At 36.9% G+C, this 19,237-nt stretch overlaps 1 protein-coding gene across 1 annotated transcript in view; it reads left to right on the top strand.

Annotated features, from left to right (window-relative positions):
* Positions 1-18,922, top strand: part of HIBADH (3-hydroxyisobutyrate dehydrogenase) — a 120,998-nt gene extending 102,076 nt beyond the window's left edge. The window contains exons 5-8 of the mRNA XM_045564066.1: positions 1,800-1,933; positions 6,661-6,737; positions 13,571-13,727; positions 17,945-18,922. Of these exons, the coding sequence (XP_045420022.1) occupies positions 1,800-1,933; positions 6,661-6,737; positions 13,571-13,727; positions 17,945-18,103 (527 nt within the window). The 3' untranslated portion in view covers positions 18,104-18,922. The remainder of the gene's footprint in view (positions 1-1,799; positions 1,934-6,660; positions 6,738-13,570; positions 13,728-17,944) is intronic.
* The last annotated feature ends 315 nt before the right edge of the window (positions 18,923-19,237 follow it).

Raw genomic sequence — 19,237 nt, 5'->3', positions numbered from 1 at the left:
TGACATAGATTGGCTAATTGAAAGCATTTTTTTATAATTGGGTTTTTGTATATGATCCATTCCAAAGTATGTCTGAAGATATTGTGAAATAATGTAACTTAACCATGTGTGTGAACATCTCAGTCTTTCAGAACATGTGGGCACTCACTTTTCCAAGAATGTTTGGCTAACATAATCCTAACTTCTTTTGCTTTTAATAATTGGTTAAAAATAGTACAAATAATAAAATAGAAAGCTGCTTGATTTGGCAATAGTAAAATATGCACAATTTGAATGAAAGGGATCTTTTCATTTGGGCTTTTTTAATATATAAAAACTGTATTTCATTGAATAAATTAAATTCAAAAGCAGGTCATTACTTGCAGCTGTCTATTCTTTTTTATTTTATTTTACTTATTTATTTACTTACTTATTACAAGGTCTCATTCTGTCACCTAGGCTGGAGTGGAGTGGCCTCATCATAGTTCACTGGAGCCTCAAACCCCTGAGCTCAAGTGATTCTCCTGCCTCAGCCTCCTGAGTAGCTGGGACTACAGGCACATACCATGTCTAGCTAATTTTTCTATTTTTTGTAGACCAGGTCTTGCTCTTGCTCAGGCTGGTCTCGAACTCCTGGCCTCAAGCGATTTTTCCACCTTGGCCTCTCAAAGTGCTGGGACAGGTATGAGTCACTGTGCCCAGCCTGCAGCTGTCTATTCTAATGGCCAGGTTTGATACAGAAACCTTACAGAACCTTAGTACAGAAAATTACAGTTTCTTTATGCCTAGCTGTACTGTAAGATAAGTTATAAAGGCAAAAATTGTACTAACATAGCTCTTTCACATACTTTCCTGGGAAGTTTTGAACAGCAAAAAACCTAACTTGAAAATTATGAATTAAGATTTCTCTGATTACTAAAAACAGTAATAATATTTTTGGTTTTATTTTATAGTTAATGAAAATTTAGATGAATGAAGCTTCTCCCTCCCCTTTTTAGGACAAGTCTAGGCTATGTTTTCTGTGCTAAATTAGAAGTTGTTTCTCCAATCATTTGAATCAATGAACATGCATTAAGCCTTTGTTAAAAGCTACTCAGGAGTAGCCAAACCAATGTATATTTCTTCTTCCTGCTCACACCACTAGAAATAAATTGCCCAAAATATGTATAGCAGAAAGGAAAAGAAAAATCAGATAATATTGGGAAGTGCACATGAGAATAATCAGCCTAAATAAGCAAGAGTTTTCTTTACCTTGGAAACAAGAATATTAACCATCTGAAATGCCTACTTGTTTATGTGTCAAAGAGCCAGGTTTCTCTTTTTGTGGATCTCATCTGCAGATAGTATTTGGAGAGAGAGCGAGTGAGCCAGAGACTCCCAAATCCCAATTCAGGCAGCAGATTCCACTGGCTGCTCCTGTACTGGTCAGGGCCCAGGAGATCTTTTTGTATATTTTCTATTATATAAAATAATATATTTTGTATTACCGAATAGGTTTCTTAGAATAATAGATACATGGGAATAATAAAATTTAATTTTGGATTCCCCTATTTGCCATGATTGTGCCAAAATGATTAAGGTGAATTGAGAATGAGAGCACAACTGAATATGTATGTCCCTTTTGGTTTGTGATTAACACAAATAATACTTGATTATGAAATATTTCTTTACAGATTTAGAGTGTCTTACACATGCCTGGCATAAATACAATTTGGATGATTGCATTTGGTTTGGGAATTTTCTCTAATTGTATTATCTATTTAAATATTTTCTTAAAGTGTATCCTCTTGTTTCTCTCTCTTTACCTCCAAACGATTCAGGTGTAGGAGCAGCTCGGTCGGGGAACCTCACATTTATGGTGGGAGGAGTTGAAGATGAATTTGCTGCTGCCCAAGAGTTGCTGGGGTGCATGGGCTCCAGTGTGGTATATTGTGGAGCTGTTGGGACTGGGCAGGTAACATTTTCACATTAATGACCTTGACTCAGTATAAAATTGTCTAAAGTTCCTTTCTCTTTCCTGACCACATTCTTATTCCTCTTTATTCTCTTCAGTCTATGGATTCTCTCTTTGTTCAGATTATCTTAAATTTGAAAGAAAGTAGTTTTCCATCCTTCCTGGTGGACTTAAGCAGATGTCAGCCAATTTACTCATTAAGAAAAGATCAAAAGTTCGATTATTAGCATCTTGACATCCCAGTGACTACTAAAATCATCCTTAAAACTGCTTCTATTTGAAGTATACATGTTGTCTGAGATGCTATTATCCTGCATCTAATTTTGTAATTATGGTTGACCGTTGAACAACACTGGTTTGAACTGTGTGGGTCCCCTTATACATGGATTTATTTATGGTTTTCAATAAATTTATTGGAAAATTTTTTGGAGATTTATGGCAATTTGAAAAAACTTGAAGACAAACCATGGGCCGTAGAAATATAAAAAAAAGAGTTATGAATTAAACAGTTATTTATGAATGCATAAAAATATATATAGATACTAGTCTGTTTTATCACTACCTTAAAATATTAACAAATCTATTAATTTATCAAAACTTACAAGCACACAGATAATACATGGCACCATTTGCAGTCAAGAGAAATATAAACAAACATAAAGATGCTGTATTAAATAACTGCATAAAATTAACTCAAGTACATACTGTACTACTATGATAATTTTGTAGCCACCTCCTGTTACTATTGCAGTAAGCTAAAGTGTTGCCAGTATCCACTTAAAAGGTAGTGTGACATGATGCTGATTATCTCTGTGTGAGCAGTTCATCTCTCCAGTAAATTACATATCTTAGTAAAAATGGATCTTTTATTCTTGTGTATTTTTCATCGTGTTTAGTGCAATACCGTAAACCTTGAATAACACCATGGAACCCATACAAAGTGCCACTAGTGGTACTGGAAGTGCTCTCAAGAAGTAGAGAAAAGTCATGACACTATAAGAAAAAGTTGAATTGCTTGATATGTACTATAGATTGAGGTCTGCAGCTGTGGTTGCTGCCATTTCAAGATGAATGAATACAGTATAAGGACCATTGCTAGAAAAAAAAAAGCATTGTGAAGCCATCACTGCAGCTACTCCAGCAGGTGTGAAAACCTCACACTTTCTGCAAAATACCTTTTTATCTCCTACTGAAAATGCAGGTTTTATGTGGGTGCAGGATTGCTGTAAGAAAGGCATACCTATACCTAATACGATTCAAGAAAAAGTGAAGTCATTATATGATAACTTCAAGCAAAAAGAAGATGAAGGATCTAAAGCTGGAGAATTTAATGTCAGTAAAGCATGGTTTGATAATTTCAGAAAGAGGTTTGGTTTTTTAAATAGGCAAGATAATAGGGGAAGCAGCTTCTGCTGATTGCCGACCAAGAGGCAGCAGACAAGTTGCTCGTTGCCATTAAGAAAATCACTGAGGAGAAAGGATATCTGCCTGAAGAGGTTTTTGATGCAGACAAAAGTGCCCTATTCTGGGAAAAAAAAAAATGCCTAACTGCTGTTTTGTACAAATGCAATCAGGATTGTAATCAAGACTGCCCTTATCTAAAGCAGCTAATCCCAAGCCTTGAAAGGAAAAGATAAATGCCAGCTGCTAGTCTTTTGGGTGTACAACAAGAAGGCCTGGACAATGAGAACCTTTTTCTGTATTAGTTCCATTGATGCATTTTCCCTAAAGTCAGGAAGCACCTTACCAGTAGGAGACTGCCGTTTAAAGTTCTTTTGATACTAGACAATGCACCTGGTCACCCAGAGCCCCATGAGTTCAACACTAAAGGAGTAAAAGTGGTCTTCTTGCCCCAAACAACATCTCTAATTCAGCCTTCAGATCAGGGGATCATAAGGACCTTTAAGGCTCATTACACATGGTACTCTATGGAAAGCATTATGAACATTCAGGAAGAGAACTCTGATAGAACATCTTGAAAGTCTGGAAGGATTACACCATCATTGTTATAGAAAAAGCTGTGAAAGTCATCAAGCCCAAAACAATAAATTCCTGCTGGAGAAAACTATGTCCAGATGTTGTGCATGACTTCACAGGATTTGTGACACAGCCAAACAAAGAAATCACAAAAGAGGTTGTGAATATAGCAAAAAAGGTGAGGGTGAAGGGTTGCAAAATATGGATCTTGGAGAGAAATTCAAGAACTAACAGACACCACCCCAGAGGAATCAACAGAAGGTAACTTGATGGAGATGAGTGCTTCTGAAGCAGTGCCAGACAATGAGGAAGAAGATGTAGAAGCAGCAGTGCCAGAAAACAAATTGACATCAGACAATCTTGCAGAAGGATGCTGATTGTAAGGGATTGCTTTGGACTTCTTTTACGACGTGGACCCTTCTATGATACGAAACTATGGCAGATGGTGGAAGAAGGATTGATATCATATAGAAACTTTTTTAGAGAAATGAAAAAGCAAAAATATCAGGCAGAAATTACTATATATTTCTATTAAGTTACACCGAGTGTGCCTGTCTCTTCTGCCTCACCTTCCACCTCTTCTGCCTCTGCCACCCCTGAAACAGCAAGACCAATCCCTCCTTTCTTTCATCTTCCTCAGCCTACTCAAGGTGAAGACATTAAGAATGAAGACCTTTGATGGTCCACTTCCACTTAATGAGTAGTAAATATATTTTCTCTTCCTTATGATTTTCTTAATAACATTTTCTTTTCTCTGCTTACTTTATTGTAAGAATACAGTATATAATACATATATCATATAAAATATGTGTTAATTGTTTATACTAACAGTAAGGCTTCCAGTCAACAGTGGACTATTAGTGGTTTTTGAAGATTCAAAAGTTATACATGGGTTTTCAACTGCAGCGGGGTTGGTAACCCTACCCCCCTGATTGTTCAAAGGTCAACTGTATTTGCTATAGCTCTGTTTGTAGTACAGTCAGGTGGAAGAAACCTATGGACTTTAATCTTTTTCTTGAAAAGCAAATAATTTTTATTTAGAAGTATGAGGTGATTGACAGTAGTGATCTACAATACTGAACTCTGAAATCAAACTAATTGTCTCCCTCCCTCTCTCAACACACACTCACACTCCCTCATTCCTCCTCTTAATGCTTTTATCCTAGTCACTAGGACCCTCTTTATCTCACTCAAGACTTGGTATTATCTTGGATATATTTATTGCCTCCATACTTTTGTCCAGTCAGTCTCCAAGCTCTATTGATTTTTGCTTCAGTGACTCTCATTGTTGGCCATTGTGTCTATTCCACACATTACCTGGTCCAATCCTTTCTTTCATTATCTTATGTCTACTTTACAGCTCAGAGGGCCTAATGGGTCTCTGGATGCCAAATTTACCACTGTGCTCAACACTATAACCCAAACCAACTCCATCAGGGTGCTTGTATCATCATGGTACTTCCCCATTCTGAAACTTGGAATAGATCTCTATTTCCTACCATGTCAAATTGTAACTCTCCACCCTAGCTTTCATAGCTCTTAACTAGCTCTGGACCCAATCTTAACTATCAAATTTGTCACCATTTCTTAAAACATATGCATATGAGCCCATTTTTTAAAATTTATTTTAAAAAGGAAATTATTTCTTACAGTTATGGAGGCTGAGAAGTCCTAGGTTGAGAGATCACATCTGGTCTGAGCCCTCTTGCTGGTGGGGACTCTCTGCAGAGTCCCGGGGCGGGAGGGATACTGGGTATTACATGACAAGGGGGCTGAGTATCATGAGTCAGTTTTCCATACTGTTCCCAGGAATATCCCATGCTCTTTTGCATTTAATCCTTCTTATTTATTTATTTATTTATTTATTTATTTATTTATTTATTTTTATTATTTTTTTTTTTTGAGACAGAGTGTCGCTTTGTTGCCCTGGCTAGAGTGAGTGCCGTGGCGTCAGCCTAGCTCACAGCAACCTCAAACTCCTGGGCTTAAGCGATCCTACTGCCTCAGCCTCCCGAGTAGCTGGGACTACAGGCATGCGCCACCATGCCCGGCTAATTTTTTCTATATATATTTTAGTTGGCCAGATAATTTCTTTCTATTTTTAGTAGAGACGAGGTCTCGCTGTTGCTCAGACTGGTCTCGAACTCCTGACCTCGAGCGATCCACCTGCCTCGGCCTCCCAGAGTGCTAGGATTACAGGCGTGAGCCACCATGCCCGGCCTAATCCTTCTTATATTTTTATTTTTACCTTTTTCCCAATCTCTTCTGCTCTCTTTCTTGTGTACTTAAATTCTGCCATGATCTCTAAGAGATGGTTTCAGGTTCCACTTCCTTTCTGCTCCTGCCTTCAGTGATCTTGTTTCTCTGAACTCCTACGGTCTTTATCTTTTAGCCTCTACCATACAACTTGCCAGTTACTTGTTTTTGTTTGTTGCTTTTCATGTAACATATTATTCCCATTTTCTAATCCCTTAAAGACCAGTCATGTCCTATAGTGCTGAGCCCATAGTAGGAGCTCAGTCACCACCATGGGTTTATTACCTAGTGGAAGAGACCTCAAGTCTGCTCTGAGTAGCATGTTAGGCTCAGAGGGAGGCATGCTGCACCACGTTCCCTTCCCCACCTGGGAGAATCAACAGTTAAATGCTATTTCTTTTAGAAAGAAGACTATGGAATCTGGCGGGGGAAAACTTCCTGTGAGTTATAGCTTGAAAATAAAGATATTTAATATGTACTTAATTTATTTTCAGGCTGCAAAGATCTGCAACAACATGCTGTTAGCTATTAGTATGATTGGAACTGCTGAAACTATGAATCTTGGAATCAGGTTTGTTAAATAGTACATTTTCATATACTAACAATTTTTATGGGCTTTCCTATTTGCTTTTCTGATGTTAAAAAAATGAAGTTCATGAGAGATAAATGAGTTGATCGAGGAACATTTTGAAAGTACTTCATTATTGAACTTTAATAGACTTTGCTTATTGGACGAGCAATAGGACCCTGGAGAGCATGAATACTCTTTGCCATAGCCATAAAATGTATTGCCTGTGCATTTGAAGTTATATTATCCTTTTTATATGGGAGCCCCGTTTCTTCTATTACGTTCAAATGCAAGAAACACTTTTACTATAAAATTTAAACATACTTTGGCAGTGCTGGGACAAATTTGTGTAAAACACAATTTTAATGTATAGTGAATTCAAGTGTTATGCTACCATGTGACTACTTTTAAGTACCTATTTTAAATATAGTCCTCAAAATCTGCACTAAAAGGGTTCTTGGTGGTTCATTCTCAGTATAAAAACTGGATAACGTTTGTAAAGCTGCAATTCGTATACGTAACTCTTCCTTTTTAATCTGCTTGTGGTTTGCAATAGGATATATCTTTCTATTAAAATGAAATGGCATTCATACTTTGCTTATAGTGATTCAGGAATTCTGTTTTTCTTACAGATGATCATCCTTTAGAATGCTTAAGGTTAATGTCTTAATTTTAGCCTTTAATCTTTTGGGTTAGGAATGCTACATATGATTAATCACCTAATTAATTTTTTGAATGTTTTATATTTCACAAAAATCTTAAATATATGTATTTCTCACTTTAGAAAATACTTAATGAGCAAGATGCTTTATTCAGATGCTTTCTTCACATTTCCCAAAACTGCTTACCAGATATATCACAAAAGAAAGTAGTGTTTCACATCTCAGCTTTTGATAAAAGTAATAAAAAAGAGCTGAAGTGCTTGAGATATTTTTTAAAACGTGGTAATGGATTCACATTTCCTCTTAATTACCATATCAAGATGCTGTTGTTTTATTGAATTGCCCTTGTCTCAGATGTTAAACTATCTTGACCTATTAAGTTGTCATGTTGTAATTGAGATAAAAGAGGAATTTGTTTTGCATCAGCGCTAATTGGTTTATCAATATCCTGTACCATTTACATTTTAAAATTGAATGTCTATAAGATGGTAAGGCATATCTGTACAAAGCCTTAATAAAATTGGTGGTATATAGGGAGGTTTTCAGAGTGTTATGTCTGTATTGTGGCCAGTTTTAGGCTATGGGTCACTTATAATTGAAAAACTGGTTACTAGTAACTTGTTTTCATGTTCATTCTCTAGACTAATTTCATGGAAGAGGGAAATGTAAATTTCTAGAACCCAAATTACATATAAAATTAATTGGTGTTGACAATAGCATTAGTATGCATATACATCTTTAGACATTTTTATTTTTCTGGATATAAATGAATATATCACAAAAGTAAAAGCATCTATGAACCTAGGTTATTCTATAGTAAAATATACCACCTTGTGTTTGCCAGTGTATTCTGTTCTCTACTCTTACCTTGAACATCACTGTATCAGCATGTTCCTTAGGCATAGTGATACATCCTCTGGCATTTCTTGAATAATTTTCCTGTCAAAACTCTTATTAGATGATCATTTGCCCTTCTAAAATGAAATTTTGTTTAGGGTAAGCCCGCTTGTGAAAGTTCTACTCCAAACAGCAGCTAATGAAGAATAGTAGGCAAATCAAAGGAATAAAATTTGTACAACGAAGTGAAAACCACTGGCTACTCTAATGGGTTTGTTTTCAAGAAGAAAATGAAAAGTGATAAAATTCCAAATAGAGATGTTAAAAGCAGGAGCAATAAATAGAATTCCCTTTATTTTGGCCTTGATCCACTATGACAAAATGATATTTGGAAATATGCAACTTTTAAATGTTTAAGTTTTCTAGAACTGTACATATGTACTGATACATATATATTTTGTAATATATATTTCAAAAGTCTGAATACAAGGCAGAAACTCACTAGTTTTACTTAACTGTTAAAATAATTTATAAGTTTCTAGTGTTTCAGATTGTACTAATGAATTGCTTATTTTCATGACGTTAGGATTTTATCACTTCATCTTACCAAGATTCTCAGTGGTTTGAAAGCCCTAAAAATGAATGTTTCTGCTATTGTCTTTTCTCCATGGTTTACAGACGTGGTTTAAAATGACAGGATTGTTCTCTAATAGAGTATAGAGAGCGGCCACGATTTATTGAGCTTTGCAAGGTGCAAGAGAAAATTGGCATCAGCAAGCATAAATTCCCTAGTAGTAAATTCCCACAAAGTGTATAGCATCAAAGTGGTTTAGCCACATTTATATTCTGTTCACTCTCAAGTGAAATTTTTTCAGAGTATTAATGTCAACATTTACAAATTTAGTCACCTATTCCTATGAAGTGATCATTTCTGATTAATTTTATTCTAAGTCAGTGGTTTTTCTGGAACACAGTTTCCCTTTTTTAAAAAAAAAATAGAAGAATAAAATCTTATAGTTTAAAATTCTTACTGACCCTATGCTCTTTTATAGTGAGTCTTTATGGATGTTAGTGAAATTTTTAAATGTTGTAAAAAAGTAAAGAGTAAAAAATTATTGGTATACATATATTTTGAGATTCTTTTTTATTAGACCTTTCTACTTTCTAATTGGGTTTCTACTTAGGCCTTAGAAACATAGTTTTATGGCCCTGAAAGTACCCTACTTACATTAGAGAGGATTTGTTCCTATATATCATCTAGAAACAACATTGATAATATGGGGTTTGTTATTTTGTATTTATTTTTTCTTCACTGGGAATTGATTTTTTTTTAAAAATATTATTGGTGTAACAAGTTATTTGCATTACCGACCAGGGCCCAGGCCCCTCCAGCAACTACCATGTTGTCTTTCACCAAAAGAAGGTTAACATTTGAACTTCTGGAAAGCTGTTCCCCACAAGATGAGAACTTCCCCACAAGCATATTTTAGTTTCTTGGTTGCTCCCCTTACATGTTGTCTTTTCATTCACATGATGACTGAAGTCTCTTAGTTGAATACCCTAATGTAACAAATCGCAAAAAGTTTGTGATAAAAGTTTGACCAAATTTCTTAATCAACTGATGAAGTGCCATCATATTGGCTAGTTGACTGTTAAGTTTACCACCCACATGACCCAGTGAGACTTAAGATTGTTAGAGTTTGGTTGTCTGTCTAGGTCTACATCCCAGCTGTGCTGCAGACTTAAGCCTTTATCATTTATGAAATGACAGAAATAATAGTATCTATTTGTTGAGTTATGAAATCTTTTAAAACAGTTCCTGGCACGTGATAGGTACTCAATATGTGGTAATTATTGATATTTGTGGTTTTGGTGAGGTGGTTTGTATTTGAATTGAATTATACTTTGATGCTTTTTTCTTCATAACACTTCTCACTGGCTGGCATTATTTTTTGTTTATTGCCTGTCTTCCCGCCTAGAATGTAAGCTCCATTGAAGGAGAACGGCTTTGTCTACTCATTGCTGTCTCCTCAGAACATACCTGGCAGATAGTAGACGCTCCAGTGGAGATTTGTCAAATGAATGAGGAAAGGAGTGAGGGCATGAGAGAGTGCATAGGATAGGATAGAATAGGATATGGCACTTCTCCTGCCTCAGGGAAAAGTTATCTGGGTGTATCTTAACTAAGCCCTCCTGGTAGGCAGGCACAGCCTCCTCTTAGCTTCCTTATCATTGTCTCCTTGGCTCTACGCATAGCATCTGCACTTAGCAGATCTGAGTAAATACTGGTGCAGGAGTGAATGATTGATTAAGATTGACATGGTTTCAGGTGTTTCATTTCTACGTCTGTTCTTGTGATACAGACATCCAAGTTTTGTGACATAATTTGCTTTGTTCTCACGTAAAACCAGACAGTATACTTACAGAGAATATATAGTGAACAAACTTTTTTGGCCCTTAAAGCCTTAGTTATAGTGAAGTCAAATGTTTGGCTTCTCTTTAATTGTTTTGCAGTTTATGCATCATTTTTACTTCTCCCAAAAATTCATTTAAAATTAGAGGTGAGTTGATTTGACACAGTGATGTTTATTTGAGATGCATTATATATGCAGACAGAACAATGAATTCATTCTCTGTTTATATCAGAGAAGATTCCAGCAATTGTAAAGCCACATGCATGCACGCATGCACTCTCGAACCACATACAGTGGCAAGTTATTATGGGGACTGACAGACTGTCATCCTTTTGATGGCTTGAGCTGTATATCTCCTGAACAGCAATGGGGCTCTTATGCAGAAAGTATCATATGTTCCCAGCCAATTTACAGGGAAACAGCAATAACATTTTATCATGGTTGAGAGCCCAGTAGCTGCTTCCTATTAAACTTGCCCTTTCAGATACCTGTCTTGGATTAATTTGTTGATTTCGAATGGAAACTCAGTCTTCTCCAGTGAAGCATGACGTTCTAGGATAGACTCTCTGAATGACAATTACTGTGTATTCTAGCTGGTTTCAGACCATTACAAGCCTTGGGCACAGTGGAAGACAGAGGACTTCAGTAACTGATTTTAATATCATGTCTAATTTTAACTGTCAGTTATGTATGTGCCAGGGAAAGAATCTTCAGAAAGATGAAATGCAAAACACTTCTAACTTGCTCTTTTTAATGATACACTTTGGTGCAGGTGGGGGCAGTAGGAGGGAAGTGGAGAGGGAGTAGCCATCTCATGAAGGGAATCGGCACGGTGGGGAAGCGTCAGATTTGAAAAGTGAGCACAGAACAACTGCCACCTGATTTTTTTGTGTGTCCCTCAGGATGCTTCTAAATAGTAATATGTTCACCAAAAAGGGTTTCCATCAATCAGTGCCAGTATTTTTCCTTGAACGTTCAAGAAAAATGTAGGGTTTTACAAAGTTAGGATAATAAGCTTTGCTTACCATTTTGGTGAGTATTATGGAAGACAGTGTGAATTTTCTTAGCAGTAAATACTTATAAGCTAATGCTGAGCATAACCTGGTAGACTATAAAGAGGGGAGGAGCTCTCTCTGCTGCTTTAAATGGGATGAACTATCTTAAAAGAAAATCTAAATTAGGAAGACCCTAAATGATATTGCAAATTGAGGGAAAAAGTGATGTTTTGGAGTTTCTAAAAGTATTTTCTCCTTATGGAGCATATTTACACATGTGTGTTCTTGAACATTTGTGTTTAGACAATATATTTGCAGTTACAGCAAATTAACTAATTGTTAATTTGCAATTTTACTTTTCACAATTATTCCCTAAGCACATTGGCTTTATCTTTTCCTAAGTCATATGCCACAACAGCATACTGATAGCCTAATTTCATTTAAAAGGGGAAAGAAAGCATCAGTAGTAAACTATACATGCAACAAACGTGGATCTTTGTAAAAGAATGAATGAAACTGTTGGATTTCTCTCTGGTAATCCACAATTGAACAGAATGTATGATAGCTGATTTAGATTGAATCTTCTATGTCTGTTATAATCCTTAGTAAATACCCATTGTTATAACATGGGCCACCATATGAATTCAGATGCATGGCACTCCACGTAGCATTCTGTGAACCACAGCCACCCCTTGAAAGCCTGATTACATAATGGTTATATTACGTGGTAAGTTCATACATATCCTTGGCTGTTCACCCTAGTCCCCTGCTGTAGCATTGGAAAAATGTTTTATTGGTCATGATATTCAGATTTGGAAGTAAACAGACATATATTTTGAACACACAAAGTAAAGAAAAATTTAAATGTGCCAAAATGCAGTTTGTTTAACATTTACATCATGAGTGTCTCTTTTCAATGTTTTTCTATTTTCTGAAAGAGTTTAGTTTTAAGAAAAAGTTAGAAAGCTTTTGTGACAGTTGTTTTATAATGACTCTTTGTCTGAAAGAAACCAAATAAATTGCTAGATATACAGTTTCATTTGAAACTTGATTCACTGATACTTAGCAAAACTGTGCTTCTCAAAACTGCATTGTATCTTTAGAATCAAAGTAATGGAGCATTTTGATTCTATTTTTCCTAGGGTCCACATTGAACAGCCATTTATGCCGTCAGCCCAGTGATAGAACAAATGATGTTTCCGCTTGGGCAAGCTTTGTTTTATCAGGATCAGTAACCTTATCAGCAGTTGACCCAGAACTATAATGCATGTCTCTGAATAGATAGCATATGTCACAGCTCTGTGCAGACTTGCTTCATAAGCAAGATTGTCTAATGAAGATTTAATAAATAAGGAAAAGTTTGCAGCAAGAAATGTTTTCTTTTATAATGATAACTTCTCTTAAGCTCCTTTACTACTCATGGCTCATCTCTTACATTTATTCTCATAAAAGCTCAAGGAATAAACATACATATAAATGCATCCACACAGACTCCCATGATGCATCGTTTATCTGTCAATATTTCTGTCTGAAATATATCATTTGTGAGTAAAGAATGTAGAATTTAGATTATCATATTTGCTTAAGGTTCTTAGGTGACACATAAATGCAGTAATGTCAGAAAGACTAGAAAACCCATGAGTGTGATAAACCAACAATGCTATTGTGCAATTATGTATTATTTCCTCTTAATAGTAGGCTAGTACAGAAGGTTTTCTCTAAATTTCTGGCTCAGAAATGTTCTTGTTTGATCAGTAGCTTTTAATACCAATTCAAGATTGGCTTCTTCACTCTCATACCAATCTGCTTTGATTTTAGAAGACATTAAATAAATGGAGAGAGAAGATGGAGTGTCTCCATACATAAATAAGTCACACGTGACTTGTACATTTTGACATTTAACACTTCTTTTCTTTGACCTTTGACAGGTTAGGGCTTGACCCAAAACTGTTGGCTAAAATCCTGAATATGAGCTCAGGACGGTGTTGGTCAAGTGATACTTACAATCCTGTACCCGGAGTGATGGAAGGAGTTCCCTCAGCTAATAATTATCAGGGTGGATTTGGAACAACACTCATGGCTAAGGTATGGTGAATGTAGAGACTAATCAAGAGAGGCAGGAAATGTTTAATGATCTACTAACACTCTCTCTCTTTCTCTCTCCTCTTGCTCTTCCTCTCCCTTCTGTCCCTCCCCCTCCTTTCCTCCCTCCTTTTAACAAAGCATTTGTCTATCCTAGAAGGAAAAATTACTAGAATATTGATTCACTCTCTGATTGGAACTCTCACTGGAAATGAGTAAAAAGTTACGTAAAAATCCTTATCTTGTTTATTTTTATTCCTGGCCTTTTGGATGAGAAGAATGAGCCAGGATTTTTGTGTCTATGTGTGTGCACTTGGGTTTGTTTATCTGAGTTGGTAAAATTTTGTTCTTCATCCTAAATTTATGTTAATTTACCAACTCCTTAGAATGGGAGCAGTAAGAATCTTCTGATTGTTGTTAATGCATTGACATTGCATATATACATCACAAAAGAAAAGAGGATCTTTCCCATGATATTTGATTTCTAAGTACATGTATCTTGCTTTAACAGTATATATGGACTTATGTGTAAAATTCATTAAGTCATTTGAAAAGCAAATTCTTGGCCTCCTCTCATTTGTGATCTCAACTTTAGAAAATCTGTGATCTCAACTGTAGAAAATACTTTTTAGACCAATAGGCTTTTGGATTTCTGCATAGTGCTTATTCCCCCCAGTTGAGTTTTTTTCCTCTGCTTAAGAAGTAAGAATATATACATCTGCTACAGGCATACGTCAGAGATATTATGGATTTGGTTCCAGACCACTGCAATAAAGCAAGTCACAAAAATTTTTTGGTTTCCAAGTATGTATAAAAGTTACATTTAAACTATACTGTTATTAAGTATGCAATAGCATTATGTCTAAAAAAAACAATGTACATACCTTAATTTAAAAATGCTTTATTGCTAAAAAATGCTAGCAACCATCTGAGCCTTCAGCAGGTCGTATCATCTTTTTAGCTGATGGAAAGTCTTGGCTCCATGTTGATGGCTGCTGACTGATCAGGGTGGTGGTTACTGAAGGTCAGAGTGGCTCTGGCAATTTCTTAAAAGTCAACAAAAATTAAATTTACCACATTGATTAACTCTTTGTTTCACAAAAGATTTCTCTGTAGCATGCGATACGCTGTTTGATGATGTTTTACCCACAGTAGAACTTCTTTCAAAATTGAAGTTAATGGTCTCAAGCCCTGCCACTGCTGCTTTATGAACTAAATTTATGTAATATTCTAAATCATGTGTTGTCATTTCAGTAACGTTCACAGCGTCTTTACCAGGAGTAGTTCTATCTCAAGAAACCACTTTCTTTGCTCATGCCATCAGAAGCAATTCCTCATCCTTTCAAGTTGTATCATGAGATTGCAGCAATTGAGTCACATCTTCAGGCTCCACTCATTCTGCAGTTCCTTCCTCCAATGAAGTCTTGAACCCCTCAAAGTCATCAATGAGGGTTAGAATCAACTTCTTCCACACTCCTGTTAATGTTGGTATTTTGACCTCCTCCCATGAATCATGATGTTTTTAATGGCATCTAGAATGGTGAATTTTTTCCAGAAGATTTTCAATTGACTTTGCCCAGATCCATCAGAGGAATCATTATCTATGGCAACTATAGCATTATGAAATGTATATCTTCTTATAAGACTTGAAAGTTGAAATTACTCCTTAATCCATGGGCTGCAAAATGGATGTTGTGTTAGCAGGCATGAAAATCACATTAAGCTCCTTGTACCTCTTCATCAGAGCTCTTGGGCAACCAGATACATTGTCCATAAGCAATAGTATTTTGAAAGGAAACTTTTTTTCTGAGCAGTAAGTCTCAACAGTGAGCTTAAAATATTCAGTAAACCATGCTGTAAACAGATATGCTGCCATCTAGGCTTTGTTGCTCCACTTAGCACAGGCAGAGTAGATTTAGCATAATTCTTAAGGGCCCTAGGATTTTTGGAATGATACATAAATATTGGCTTCAACTTAAAGTCACCAGCTGCATTAGCCCCTAACAAGAGAGTCACTTGTCCTTTGAAGTTTTGAAGCCAAGCATTGACTTTTCCTCTCTAGCTATGAAAGTCCTAGATGGCATCTTCTTCTTCTATAAGGCTGTTTAATCTACATTGAAAATCTGTTGTGCAGTGTAGCCACCTTTATCAGTGATCTTAGCTAGCTATTGTAGTGGATCTTCTGGATAACTTGCTGCAGCCTCTCCATCAGCACTTTCTGTTTCACCTCGCACTTTTATGTTAAACCTTTTGAACCAGCTTCCGCTAGCTTCCAACTTTTCTTCAGCTTCCTTACCTCTCTCAGCCTTCATGGAATTGAAGAGAGTTAGGGCTTTGCTCTGAATTAGGCTTTGGCTTAAGGAAATGTTGTGGCTCGTTTGATCTTTCATCCAGACCACTCAAACTTTCTCCATATCAGCAGTAAGGAAGGCTGTTTTGCTTTCTTATCATTTGTGTGTTCACTGAAGTAGCCCTTTTAATTCCCTTCAAGAACTTTTCCTTTGCATTCACAGCTTTGGTAACTGTTTGGCACAAGAGCCCTAGCTTGTGGCCCATCTCAGCTCTGAACATGCCTTCCTCATTAAGCTTAAGCATTTCTCACTTTTGATTTAAAGTGAGAGAATCGTGCCTCTTCCTTTCACATGAATACTTAGAGGCCATTGTAGGCTTATTAATTGGCCCAATTTCAATGTTGTTGTGTCTCAGGGAATAGGGAGGCCAGAGGAGAGGGAGAGAGATGGGGATGGCCTGTCAGTGGAGCAGTTGGAACACACATAACATTTATCAATTAAGTTCACTACCTTATATGGGTGCAATATGTGGCACCCAAGACAATTCCAATAGTAACATCAAAGATTGCTGATCACCGATCACCATAACAGATATAATAGTAATGAAAAATGTGAAATATTGTGAGAATTACCAAAATGTGACAGATACATGAACTGAGCACCTACTGTTGGAAAAATGGTGCTCACAGACTTGCTCAATGCAGGGCTGCCACAAACCTTTAATTTGTAAAGGAAAAAAATCCAAAAAAAAAAGAAAAACCACACACACATATTTGTGAAGTGCAATAAAACACAGTGTGCATGCTCTTGGCTCACTCTCCCTGTTCCCCTGACGTTCATCCATTCTGCTGCTTGGATATGCCTTGAATTCCTCCGGTTCCCCTTCACCCCCACTGCCAGTACCGTGGCTGAGCCTCATTCAGGTCATATTGCAGCAGCCCTCACCTGGTCTCCGTGCCTTTCATCCTGACCTCCTCCCTTCATTATCCACGCCACAGCAAGAGTGGGCTTTCTAAAATGTGAAAACCTGATCATGTCACTTCTCCTATCAAGTTTCTTTGATAATTTCAGTTTCTTAGAGATTAAAGTCCATCTCTATAGCTTATCTTACAAGGCCCTCGGTTGGCCCTTGCTTGCCTCGGCAGGCTCATTTCCCATTCCCGTCTCTGTGCTTTTGTCACACTGAACTCACGTCTGTCTCTTGTTCTCTCTCACTCGCAAACCTTCACGTTTGCTGCTCCCTCTGCCAGGATCGGTCTTCCTCGCCTCCCTGCCACCCCCTTGCTTTTGCCTAGCTGACGCCCACTGCTCTTCCACATCTGTGCAGATCGGTTTCTTGCTCTTGAAGGCCTTCCCCAGTACCCTAGACTGTGCTTCCCTGACTCCCATGATAGTATTAATATTTAACTTATCAAATTATAGAAATGCTTATTTAATTGTCTTTCTTCCTCAGTAGACTGTGAGTTTGGGTGGGCTGCAGCTAGCTTGTTTATCATTGTATCCCAATTTCTGGCACTTTGTCAGCACAACTTTAAATATTTATTGGATGAAGTAATGTTTGAAACTGTGTGTTTCCTATTTTGCAGTTTTATTTTCCCTCACATTTCATTTAAGAAAAAATTTATTTTTCATGATATCAATCTTACAGACTTCCACAGATTTTCCTGTAAACAAAACAAAACAAATAGGTCTTGTGGAGGGTGAGGGAGGGAGGGGGCACTCAGAAAGCAGTTTCTATCTGGAGTCATTTTGCAGCTATATGAAAGCACTTGTTTAAAAATATATAATTGACCAGTGTGCTTATAAGCATTTTATGTTTTCCAGACTTCATTTCTCCTTCTTTGAAACCAAAGCATTGAGAACCACAGTTCCAAAGGGAGCCCTTACTGCCAGTCTCAGTGTGTTCTCTCCTGCCTTTGTTTGATTTAGGATCTGGGATTGGCGCAAGACTCTGCTACCAGCACAAAGAGTCCAATCCCTCTCGGCAGTCTGGCCCATCAGATCTACAGGATAATGTGTGCGAAGGGCTACTCAAAGAAAGACTTCTCATCTGTGTTCCAGTTTCTACGAGAAGAGGAGACGTTTTGAGTGTGCCCGTTGGCCGTGGACACTGTTGGGAACTAAACTCTGTCTTGGCGCCTCCTAGCTCACTCTGCAAGTAAACGGATTAAATCAAAGGTCACCTGTCTGCTTTTGATTGTCTAGATCACACTAGTCCCTAGGATTTTTCACCCATTTTTAACTGCTTATTCTTTTTGTCCTTTTAGCAAACATATATTATCTGAAAAAATTTTTCCTACAAGCCACTGATGGTCTCTGCTACCTAGCTGAATTGACCTCAGGTCAATTAATTTTTTTTTATTCTTATTAAAGTCAATTAATTTTAAAAAGTTTGATCCCTGAGGATCTTCAGTTAAATTGTTGGATATTTCAATCAGGATATTATTTACTCTACCTTACAAATAAACCAAATATTTTGTCAACAGGATGAAACCCATCTTAAAGGAAAGAAAAGAATCGGTGTGAGGAGAAGAGAAATATAGTGAATTATTACCTGTGTCCCTCGGGAAGTTTGTCCTATTAACCGAGTGGGTACTGCATTACTGAGGTTACTGCTTTATTTTCTAGGGAATTGATAAAGCAGGAGAACCTGTTGCTGCATGTTCATCATGTGAACTCAGTTATAGTATCTTAGTATATCCCCTACAACTCCCAACACTCAGCAGACTTGTTTTTATATTTTTTTGCTTCCTTGTACATTCTTACTACATATTTTTTGACTTCAAAAGAATGACATCTTTAGACCTGTTTCAGAGCCAATGATGATATGTGCTTTAGATAATTATTACATTATTCTAAATATAACCATATTATTTTGAATTCAAATAAATTTCTATGCTGATAATACTCTTGGTGCTTTTGTTTCTTCCTAACCATTTGGTGAACAAACTAATGATCTGACAAGCTGGTGTTCAGACCATTGGGGAAAGGATGGAATGAAAGGGAAGTGGGGAGGGGAGGTCCACAGGAACAGAGCTCTGAGCTAGCCAGTGGCGGGCCAGCATTCTGCTGTTCTACCTGAATCCTTAATGTGCATTTGTGTGACTGTTTTCTGGGTCATCAGTGGCATAGGAAGTCAGCCTGCATTAACTGTAACTTGCCCCAGCATGGAGCTCAGTTGCCACTTTTGCCACCTCAGCCTCTAAAAACATTCCAGGTGAT

This window comes from Lemur catta, chromosome 11, assembly GCF_020740605.2.
Source record: "Lemur catta isolate mLemCat1 chromosome 11, mLemCat1.pri, whole genome shotgun sequence".
In the NCBI taxonomy this organism is placed as follows: domain Eukaryota; kingdom Metazoa; phylum Chordata; class Mammalia; order Primates; family Lemuridae; genus Lemur; species Lemur catta.
This window is presented reverse-complemented; position numbering and strand designations above follow the sequence as displayed.